Raw genomic sequence first — 12291 nt, 5'->3', positions numbered from 1 at the left:
AAAGAATCCTCCAGAAATTTATGTAGGATTTCTTCTAGGATTTCCTCATGAGATCTCTTCCGAAATTTCTTTAGGTATTCCTCCCACAATTTATACAGGAATTCATCCAGTTATACTTTCAAAAAAAATTCCAGGGATTCCTCCGGGAATTTCGCCCGAAATTCCACCAGGGATTGTACAGGGCTTCCTCCAGGCATTCCTGTTGGAATTGCAACAGCGATTCATCCAGGTTTTTCTTCAGTTATTTATCCAGGAAGTATCTGGGAATTCCTCAAGTGATTTCTTCAGAAATGCCTCTCAGGTTCTCTTCAAAAAATAATTCAGGAGTCCCTTCGGAAATTTTAGAAATCCCACAAAAAAATTTTCAGTGATGCACCCAAGAGCTTATTTAGAATAACGTGATGTTTTTTTTTTATTATTTCATGAATTTGTGGAGGGGTTTCTCCAGCGAATAGTATTGGAAGATAATTTAAAAAGGGATGCATACAGGAACCAGGGGATTCTAGGTTACTCTTCAAAAAGTTCGTAATTTTCAAAAGATTTCAGCTATATTTTTTATGAATATAGAGCAAAATAATGCACGAGTAAATAAAAATTCCAAATCTTCCAGAAATTGGTCATCGCTACCAGAATCACATTGATTTGTGTAAATCATGCAAGTTTTTTTATAACGTATTGAATAGTGATTGAAGCGTGACAGCTGAAGGATTAAATGATTATTTTATCTGTATTAACGAGATTCTTAGCCCTAGGCTAGTTCATCTCGGGACCCACGCTTTAATTCCCTTCCGAAGGAAGAACTCACATTTTATGAGTTTGTCGGGAGTGGGATTCGATCCCAGGTCCTCGGCGTGATAGTCAAGTGTTCTAACCATCACAGCAGGTACGCTTCACTATTAAATGATTAAGAATATAATGTTAATATACTCAATTTCATCGTGCTACGTTTACTTATAAAAGCTAGTAGGTACAAATTTCCTAAGGATGCCTTCAAATCTACAATAACTTGATGTGTTTTCACCATAAATAATAGCATTACATAACTTACTGGGATCCGTGAAGCTCTTGAAATCTACAATGTCATTTATAGACACTATTCTAGGTCAGCCAAACTACCTTGGAGTTCAGAACTTGAGGTCTACACTCGTAACAGTAGCCATTTATGTTATACTGAGTAACGTTGCATAATCAACCGCGGTTACTGGACCAATCTGAAGTCTACTTGGTATTATTATGTACCTTTGGGAAATTCAGGGTTGTCCAAACTGTCCTATAATAAAGTCCTTCGACTTTACACGAATAACTTTATGTGTTTTCCCCATACAGCATTGCATACAGCCATAGCATTGCATAATCTGCTGCACAGCAAAAATTTCTGAAAATTGCACCAGACGTAAAATAAATTGCATATAAATTTCTATTTTATTTCACTAAATGTTACATTAAAGAATATCTTGTATGGAATGTTGAATACAAGCTTCATACTGAGAGCAAGCTGTAAATTTATAAACAGATGGAAAAATGTGTGCGATATGACGGGGTCCTTTTGTTACAGACATTTTTTAACTGTGTGGGTACCGTGAAGCTCTTGAAATCTCAAATGTCATTAATAGACACTATTCCAGGTTAGCCAAACTATCTTGGAGTTCAGATCTTCAGGTCTACGCTCGTAACAGTAGCCATATCTGATATACTGAGTAACGTTGCATAATCAATCGCTGTTACTGGACCAACCTGAAGCAACTCTTACTTTAAATCCATCTTTCACCACTTTCAGATCCACATCCAACCGACCCCCGACGACAAGTTCCTGCCGGTGGCGCACACCTGCTTCAACCTGCTTGATCTACCCCAGTACCAGACGAAGGAAAAACTCAAGTACAAGCTGCTTCAAGCGATCCAGCAAACTCAGGGCTTCAGTCTGGTGTGAGTAGAGGGGGAACCACCGCCGTAACCGTGCAAAAACTGTAAGTATGACGCCACCTTTTGTCAAAATCTTTGGAAGAAACCCAAATTCCGGTAGAAGTAGCACACCAAGACTGCCAGAAATGAGAGCCGCCGTCGTCGGAACTAGTTCAACCTTACAAACCACAAACAATAAAACATTTAGATATATATCATTTCTCAAATAGTGTGCAATGAGGTGTGTGTTACATTCAACAACAACAATAACAAAAAATCCACTTCAACATAGGAAGCCAGCGCCGATGGCACAAGGTTGTGTCCGGAATTGGTGACCATCGGGTTGGAAATCATATACATGTTATAAGGGAGCTTTAATATGCTTTTATTGGGCAAATAGATATCTACACCATATGACTGACTGCGTTCCCGACCTGTTTCATAGGTCGACCTAGCGAAGCAAATTTTAAATGATTATTTAAGAATCGTTGAACAGATGAATAGTGAACCTCTATTTATTCGGAAATTATTGACCAGTGAAGTGAAGCATCCACGAAATGCATTTGTTCTGAAAAAAAAAAAATTACATTAACGAATTATTCATTTTGGCGATTTGACCCAGTTATTCCTCGATTGTTTCAAATGTACGAGTTATTCGAAATTTATTTAACACTCGATTAGATTACCACAAAAGGTGTAAAATCCGGTTGAATTTCATTTGATTAGGCCAACCAATTGGCTGCAGCACGACGTGATGTGGCCGCGATGTTAGATTGTTGACTAGCGTGAAACAAAATAGGTTGATAATAAATTTTCTTTTTTTTTTTCGTAAAATCATCGCACAAAGTATCATCTCAAAACGTATTCGAAAGCCTTGAAATTTTCAACAAAATGGTGCAATTTATTTCTAAAACTATGAATCGGCTTAATTATCGTTACCTATCCCTTCTTTCGATTCATGTTCATCAAAGAACCCTGTTCCTGGGCTGCTCATTTTGATCTTTGCTTTCCTTATCTTTTCGATTCATTCACTCAGTGTTATATCTAGCACAGTGAAGAGAATTGTCAGACAAAAGAGGCACAAGACCAAGTGACTGGTGAGTGCTGAACTCCAATCATCTGCATTCGTCTTTCTGAGCGTTTTGGTTTCCTAGGATGATCTTGACATCGCGCCTTCAACAGCAATCGTATTCGTGTTCCAAATGCGCGATGAATGAGTCTTTCTCATCTTCAGTGTGACCGGAGTGAAAGCTATGCTACTGGTCCGATTTTAAGTAGGGGGGATCAAAGGGCTATGGCTTCGGGCTCCCACATTTTAGGGGCCTCCACAAAATTTCGCTTTGTGAATAAAAATGAAGAACAATTAATATTCTCAATTTAGTTGAAAATCGGAGTTTTCGACTAGCGAAGTTGGGATTTTCTCCAAATCCGTGCGTCGGACCTAACTTCGGAAGTGGTGCGCTGTATAGTGAACCTGGTCCGCTATACAGCGCACCACTTCCGAACTTAGGTTCGACGCACGGATTTGGAGAAAAATCCAACTTTGCTAGTCGAAAATTCCGGGTTTCAACTGCACGGAGAATAGTAATAGTGCTAGTAACATCTCATGGTTTATTTTTTTCATAAGATCTTCAAATTACTGTCTACTGTAAAGACATTCGTCGAAGTTACAGGTAAGCTGTTTTGACTATTGAGTATCTCCTCGGTTTGTAGTTACCCATCGATCGTCAACTACAACCGACAGCGCTAGTTCGCTGCCATCAAATCCACCCTCGCGAAATACTCCGGATAGCACTGCGTTTGGTACTTTTCGAGAGGCCAAACCCCAGGAAATCTGTTGGTAGGAGTAGCTCCTCTTTGGAGTCACCAAACGTTGTTGTCAGTAGTTCCTATTGGCAGCACGATTGGTGGGGTGTAAATTGCGGTGGGACTATACCAAATTCTTACTGAATCCAGCAGCACTCTTATCCACAGCTATCGTAATGATGAATCGACGATAATCCGGATTACGAAACCCACCTACATTTCATGGTATCGTTACACAGTGGTTCCGCCATAGGTCATTGATTCAAAAATTTGGCCTCAATGAAACTGTGATGTCATTGCGAAAATATAAAGTTTAATGCTTTAATAACTAGGGTCAATCATTATTTTTATCAAATGTATCAAATCTTTTCCGCGGAGCTCATGAAAGTACATGTTCTTGAGTAGACATTTTAATTGAATTTTTCTACTTTCAGTCTTATGCATCCATCACTCTATTGAAAAGTCTCAACCATTCGACATGTATTTGGTTGATTGTGTTAGATACTTACATAGTTGAAACCGAAGTTTATCGCAAATTTTGATGCCTTTCTTTATCATTTTATTTGAATAAGTGTGACTGCTTTTCCCACAAAGCATGAAAAACTTAAAAAAATTCAACAAGCCGGAAAAAATGTTTCCCTTTCCGATCCCTTGGGACGCTCTTCTATAAAACTTTCCTATAATCCTTAACAATAATTTTCTGACCGTTCGCGACCAGATTGGTGGTAGTCACTTAAGTGTCGTATTTTCAATATACTCAAAAACTAACAAATGACACCCGCATTGCATTGCAGGTAACACTTTTTCCAAACTTTTACCTTCTCTATCCATCACATTATGTGTGTTTCACTAATCTTGAGCAGTTTTGACTACCGCCCAGTCAACCAGTAATCGTATAAGATATTGAATAAGATGATAAAGTGGAGGCCATATGCGTGCATGCCTCCATTTAGGTGCATGTAAAATATACGCATATTGCCTCCACTTTAACATCTTATACGATCACTGGTTGACTGGGCGTGGACCGCCTAAAAGTATACACAAATGAGTTGGTAACCCAAACTGCAAAATAATGAATTTCGGCTCCGTGATGCCAAAAACTCGATAAAACCCATTTAAAAAACGATCTTAACAACCCATCAATTGACGGTAAATGAATTATAAATTCATTTGACTGTTCATTTGGGCTAATTTGACGTACCATTTTGACGTTTGGCGGTGTGATAACTGCAAATTTGTTGCACTTACCGGACTTGCAGTTAAACCGTTTGCACCGACCGAACGTCTACTGTAGGTATGGTAAAGTGTGTATCGCTTTAGATGGAGTACTTCGCATTGCACCAGTAGTTATAAGAGTAGCTATTCTTTGAAGTTTTTCCAGCTTCTTTTGAGCTATCCTTTGACAGTAGATGTTCGGTCGATGCAAACGGTTTAACTGCAAAGCTTTCTAACTGCAAGTCTAGTAACTTACAATATTAACACATTAGATGTCTCAAAAGCAACTGGAGTAGATGACTTTCCCGTAGCACCGCTTAAAAATATGAATTAGCACTTTCGCAAATTATTTCCTTCATCCTTCAATGACAGTATTAGCTCAGGTTGCTACCCGGATTGTCTTGAGCCAGTTCGCGAGAGCCGCAACCCCTTCTTGCATCGATGTGTTCTGATTGAGCTGAAATTTTCAGGGTATGGTTTTCCATACAAAAGATGATATCTGGCCGATTTTCAGATTTTACCGTTAGGGGGAAGTGGGGTAAAATAGCCCTCAAACATGTCATGTCTAAAAATAGGTAAAATCACTAAAGTCGCAATAACTTCCGCAAAAGTTAACGGATTCAGCTGAAATTTTGCATGGACACTCTACTCCTATGGCACTTCCATTCAAGCCAAGCGTTGGATATTCTTTGATATTAAATCTGAAGAAATAGGTTATTTTCATATTTTTTTGACGATTTTCAGGGCGCCTGTTTTCGTACCAACAGAACTAGGATGAAAAACTGAGTACTACGTTTTGAAGGATTACCCAAGAGCTTTCATTTGATATGTGACCCAGAGGCGCCAACTTAAAAACTTTCGAAAAAAAAAAAATTTTCTCGGGGTATGCATTTTACCCCATATTTTTAGCTGTCTAAAGAAGTGTTGTCGCAAATTATGACTACGTTATTTCACTTTCAAGGGGTTTTCTTCAATATTAATTCAACAGAAAAATAATGACTAAGAAATGCAATTATTAGATTTTTTCATTTGGGGAAAGGAGGGTAAAACGGACTAACTCAACCTCCTTTCGAAATAACGTTGCTACGATGTTCTCTGATCGGACTCGAATTTTCAGAGTTCTTTGAATCCGTCGCGAATGAAACCGTCGCCAGAGTCGTCGCAGCCAATCAGCAGGCGGGAGTCTGACGTTTCTCCGATCTCACTAACACAAACAGCAGCAGAGGTGGTGCTTGATTCGTTGCGATGATTCAGAATTGCCGACTGGAAGTTGGCAGCGCGTTTTGTTATGAAAGCAACATTCAATATTCTACTCAAGAATAGATGCTTTATCACATATTTTTTTTTTATTCTTGAGAGGATAACGGGGTAAAACAATTCTCAGAAAAAAAATGTTGAAAATGATTTTTTGGAAAAATATGGTCTTCTACAAAGTTGTTCCCAAAAATCAGGCCCTCTTTTCAATGTACATAAAAATTAGGGTGGTCCATATTTTCAAAGAAATTGGGAACCAAACTTTTTTATTTGCTAGAATAACTGTATACATTCTTCGAGAAAGTTGTAGATCTATCAATTTTGAGCAAGTTTCCTGAAGACACTTTTTATGTAGCTTTGAAATTGACCGATCTAGAGATATTTTTCTGCATAAGCATAGGATGGTTCAAGAAAAACCGGTTTTCTTGCGTTAACTTTTTCAGTTTCGATTTTTCATCAAAGTCGCCCAAGAAACACTTGTAGAGCATTTGAAGACGCGTCGTTTGGTGTGTGTCGGCTGGAATTATATTCTTAGATTTACCTAAAGCCTTTGACACAATCAATCACTCGATGCTCTTAAAAAAAACGTGATGCATATGGAATTCGAGGAGTCGCTAATGACCTTCAGAAGACCGGCTCCAGAGGCACGTTGGGACATTTATGCCAAATACTAGCCAGGCTGTACTTATTGTGAAAGGACTGCCAATAGAGGAAGTTTCAACCTTCAAGCATCTAGGAATTCATATTGATAGCCGGCTACGATGGGACATCCATATTCGGAAGATTTTATCCAGCTGCTCATCGTTCTGCGGAATGTTACGGAAACTGTCAAGTTTTGTTCCAAAGCACGTGCTTCTTAAAATCTATTTTGCTTTTGTACGTACTCGTTATCAGTACGGAATTGCTGTTTGGGGATCATCGTTTAACGCACACCTCAAAGAAGCCCAAGTTTAACAGAATCGATGCCTGAAAGCTATATTCAAATTACCTTTTTTATATCCGACCAACGACCTGTACAGTGCCTTGGATCACAATATTCTGCCGATACAAGGACTTTACACCAGTGTTGGTAAAATCACACTCAAGTCTCACTCATGAACCACTCCTGCGTGAGCAAACTCGCGCGCGATTCTGAATCATTTTCTCACGCGCGAGATTTTCATGCAAAATCTCGCTCTCGCGAGTCAAGCGCCGAAAACTCGTTCGCTTGTAAAACGAATCCAAATCAATTTAAACGACATTTAATGTTTTTACATGCAAGATATTGTTTCTTTCTGTCATACAACCGTCAACACTTCGTTGCAAATAATAAGCAAACCGAGAAATAAAGCAATGAGTGAAATCATGAGTCAAATCATGCTTGATTTTTACGGCAGTGAGTTTGGCGAGTCAAGAATCGCGCGTGAAAAAACTCAACCATGAGTTTCGAGATTTTGAGTTTTTACCAACACTGCTTTACACCTATCAAATTTGCACCATAATGTTCAAAGTCATCAACCAGATAAACCTATGTACATCCAGTGCTGAAAATTTCATTTCGTCATATCTAAATTCAACCACCTACAGCTCATTTTAGAAGCTGAACCTGAGAATATGGTATATAAAAAAATTGTGCGGCTTGACCAGTTCTGCAAGAAAGTCACGGAAAAACCGCTGTTTTTCGAATATTGAGGGTAAATGTCACGGACTACGCTTGAAAAATGCCAAATGATATTCACGGTGAATATCATTCGGCATTTTTCAAAGGTAGTCCGTGACATTTACCCTCAATATTCGAAAAAAAGCGGTTTTTCCGTGACTTTCTTGCAGAACTGGTCAAGCCGCACAATTTTTTTATATACCATATTCTCAGGTTCAGCTTCTAAAATGAGCTGTAGGTGGTTGAATTTAGATATGACGAAATGAAATTTTCAGCACTGTGTACATCACAATTGGACATTCAATGCTGCTACTCACCAACACCGCACACGATACGTGGCTCTGCTGTGCATAGTAGCCGTCTCCATTCCACTCGGTCCATGGCTGTTTGTCTCCAGTTCCGCACTCTGCGTAGGGTCCGCAGATCATCCTCCACTTGATCGGACTCTCGAGAACCATTTTAGTTGGGTTGCTATCCGACATCCTGATGACGTGACCCGCCCACCGTAGCCTCCCGATTTTCGCGGTATGGGCGATGGTTAGTTCTCTCCGCAGCTGATGCAGCTCGTGATTCATTCGCCTTCTCCAAGTCCCGTCTTCCATCTGCACTCCGCCGTAGATGGTACGCAACACCTTCCGTTCGAAAACTCCAAGGGCGCGTTGGTTCTCTGCACGTAGGGCCCATAGAGGACTACCGGTCTAATCAGCGTTTTGTAGATGGTTAACTTCGTGTTATGGCGAACTTTATTCGATCGTAGAGTTCTGCGGAGTCCAAAGTAAGCACGATTTCCTGCCACAATGCGCCTCTGAATTTCTCTGCTGGTGTCGTTGTCGGCGATCACCAGTGAGCCCAAGTACACGAATTCTTCAACCGCATCGATTTTATCACCGTCGATATAAATTCGGGGTGGCAGGCGCGGTGATTCCTCCCTGGAGCCCTTTGCCATCATGTACTTTGTGTTCGACACATTAATGACTAATCCGATTCTCCTGGCTTCACTTTTTAGTCGGATGTACGTTTCCGCCATCGTCTCAAATTTACGATCAATAATATCAATATCATCAGCAACACCAAGCAGCTGAATGGACTTAGTGAAAATTGTTCCACTCGTGTTTATCTCCGCTCTCCTAATTACACCCTCTAAAGCAATGTTGAACAGCAAGCACGAAAGACCATCTTCTTGGCGTAACCCTCTGCGAGATTCGAAGGGACTCGAGAGTGTCCCTGATATTCGAACTACGCACATCACTCGATCCATCGTCGCCTTGATCAATCGTATCAGTTTATCCAGGAATTCGTGCATAATCTGCCATAGCTGTTCTCGATCGATTGTATCATACGCCGATTCGAAATCGATGAACAAGTGATGTGTGGGCACGTTGTATTCGCGGCATTTCTGCAACACCTGGTGGACGACGAACATCTGGTCCGTTGTAGTGCGTTCACCTATAAATCCAGCCTGATATTGCCCCACGAACTATCTTGCAATCGGTGATGGACGGCGGCATAAAATTTGGGAGAGTACCTTGTAGGCAGCGCTCAGTAGTGTGATCGCGCGGTAGTTCCCGCGATCCAACTTGTCGCCCTTTTAGTAGATTGTTGTTTTTCAACCGGCCAACCTTTTCCTCAATCTCTTGGAGGTCAGGGGCCGGAAGTCTTTCGTCCTGTGCACATACTCCTAAATCTGTTACCACGCCACCTTCGGTACTTGCAATGTCGCCATTGAGGTGCTCATCGTAATGCTGCCGCCACCTGTCGACCACCTCACGCTCGCTCGTGAGAATATTCCCGTCATTATCTCGGCACATGTCGGCTTGTGGCACGAAGCCTCTGCGCGAGCGGTTCAGCTTCTCGTAGAACTTTCGTGTGTCCTTAGCGCGGTACAGCTCTTCCATCGCTTCGCGATCTCGTTCTTCCTGCTGGCGCTTCTTCATCCGGAAGACTGAGTTCTGCCTGTTCCGCGCCTGTTTGTAACGTGCCTCATTCGCTCTCATACGGTGTTGCAGCATTCTCGCCCATGCTGCATTCTTCTCGTTTTTCAACTGTTCACATTCGCCGTCGTACCAGTCGTTTCTGTGATTCGGAGTCGCGAAGCCTATAGCCGAGGTACTACCTATGGCGGATCGGATGTCCCTCCAGCCTTCTTCAAGTGTAGCTGCGCCAAGCTGCTCTTCCGTTGGTAGGGCCACTGCTAACTGCTGCGCGTAGTCTTGAGCCACTTCTACGTTACGAAGTTGCTCGATGTTGAGCCGCGGCGTTCGACTTCGACGCGTGGTGATAACTGTCGAAAGTTTTGAGCGCATGCATACAGCGACTAAGTAGTGATCCGAATCTATATTCGCACTGCGGTATGTGCGGACGTTGGTTATATCTGAGAAGAATTTACCGTCGATTAGAACGTGGTCGATTTGGTTTTCTGTTTGATGGTCGGGTGATCTCCAGGTGGCTTTGTGGATATCTTTGCGGGGGAGGAAGGTGCTTCGGACTACCATACCACGGGAGGCTGTAAAGTTTACGCATCGTTGGCCGTTATCATTCGATACGGCGTGCAGGCTGTTTCGCCCGATTACCGGTCTGTACATTTCCTCCCTTCCTACCTGCGCGTTCATGTCGCCGACAACGATTTTCACGTCACGCGGCGAGCAACCATCGTATGTTTGCTCTAACTGCGCGTAGAACGCTTCTTTCTCGTCATCGGGTCTCCCTTCGTGTGGGCAGTGGACGTTGATGATGCTGTAGTTGAAGAAACGGCCCTTAACTCTCAACATGCACATCCTTGCGTTGATCGGCTGCCACCCGATCACACGTTGTCGCATCTTGCCCAACACTATAAATCCTGTTCCCAGTTCACTGGTGGTGCCACAGCTTTGGTAGAAGGTAGCCGCTCGATGCCCGCTTTTCCACACTTTCTGCCCAGTCCAACAAAGTTCCTGCAACGCCACGATGTCGAAGTTGCGGGGATGTAGTTCATCGTAGATTATCCTGTCACATCCTGCGAAACCTAGTGACGTGCAATTCCATGTTCCAAGTTTCCAATCGTAGTCCTTTTTTCGTCGCGTGGGTCTTTGCCGATTGTATCGAGTCGTATTTTCTCCTATGTTATTCACAATGGGGATTTTTACGGGTGGCTTATTGGGCCTACGCCAACACTCCTGTCTCGTCGGAGGGCCATCGTGCCAGTTCTGTTCAACGTCCCAACCAACACTGGGACGACCACGCTGATGGGGCTACCACCTTGGATCTAGCTGGGCGTGGTGCAGCGTTTCTTACTCAGCCGCTGGATGCCAGAACAGACGCTGTTTGAGCCGCACCTCCTTGGTGAACAGACACTCGGATCGTACCTCCTCAATCTAGCTGAAGTCAGAAGGACAACAGTGCCCAGGCTGCGCTACCAGCTAAGCACACAACTCTTAGCTGGCGGTCTTTGTCATCGTTTGACCCGTGGAAGCATGAGGTAGGAACTTGTGAGGACCAGAGCTATATTGGACGCTCTCCTTATCGACTCACCGTTTTGCAGCCCAACGAGGAGATCCCGAGTTCAAATCTCAGTAAGTAAAAAACATCAAACATTATTTCAAGGTATTAGTCAATTTGGATTCCACATGAACTAATGGTTCTTAAAAATAAATTACTTTTGAGGACTAAACAATTTTTTTTTTATTTTTTCGAAGTTTATTTTTAAGCTGAATAGCGTTCCTTTCAGCGACACAAGTGTACTTTTTGTGAACTGAAGTTCGGTTAATTACTTAAAAAGTGAGCTGAATAGAATGCTATTCATATACCTTCGAATAGCTGAATTAGCCCAAACATGCTATTTTATCCGAACTTTTGGTTGCTTGGGGGGGCTTTACTTATTAACAAATTTACACGCTACAACAGTATCTAGAGAATCGTGGAGGGTGAGAAACCTGAACCTATCTAGTAGCAGATATTCATATAGATTGACAATTATACTTTCTATTATTTTCAACCATTGCAACGTTATACTAATATGTGTGGGCCGCCCATTTGCGGAGTTGTGCGGCCCATTATTCTCTTTCTATTTCAGAAACGACAGTTTTGAAGCGAGAAGTGTCCCAATGGCCAACACAAACGGGACTTGTCCGAAACACACAAGTTAAGTACAACAATTTTGTAATCAGGCACTCAAATCTTTATACTACTTTGCTAATAGATAATGCAATGTTGAAGTATGCAAACATTAGTTATTTGTTTGTTTGCGCGTTTATTTATGACACTATTGGAGCATTCGTGTCGCCGCGGAATAGTTTATAATATATCTTTTTTTACTTTTTTCAATTCACTTTCAAGTATCTAACACTGCTCTTACAATTATGTATGAAAACTTGTATCTTAATTGTGTTCATTATTTGATTTTGATTAGTACCGTGATTTCGGGTGAAATTGATCACTTTTCGTAGTTTTTGGCGAATAATTTTTGAATACTTATCGGTATGGTTAAATTTAATGCTTTA

At 41.6% G+C, this 12291-nt stretch overlaps 1 protein-coding gene across 2 annotated transcripts in view; it reads left to right on the top strand.

The window, feature by feature from the left end:
- The window catches only part of LOC109406017 (probable E3 ubiquitin-protein ligase HERC4), a 29172-nt gene extending 27006 nt beyond the window's left edge, over positions 1-2166 (top strand). For both annotated transcript variants that reach the window (XM_019679067.3, XM_019679065.3), the window contains exon 9: positions 1778-2166. In XM_019679067.3, coding sequence (XP_019534612.2) covers positions 1778-1930 — 153 coding nt within the window. In that variant the 3' untranslated portion in view covers positions 1931-2166. The remainder of the gene's footprint in view (positions 1-1777) is intronic.
- Positions 2167-12291: the final 10125 nt, after the last annotated feature.

This window comes from Aedes albopictus, chromosome 2, assembly GCF_035046485.1.
Source record: "Aedes albopictus strain Foshan chromosome 2, AalbF5, whole genome shotgun sequence".
Lineage (NCBI taxonomy): Eukaryota > Metazoa > Arthropoda > Insecta > Diptera > Culicidae > Aedes > Aedes albopictus.
Note: the sequence above shows the minus strand (reverse complement) of the source record. Positions and strands in the feature narration are given on the sequence as shown.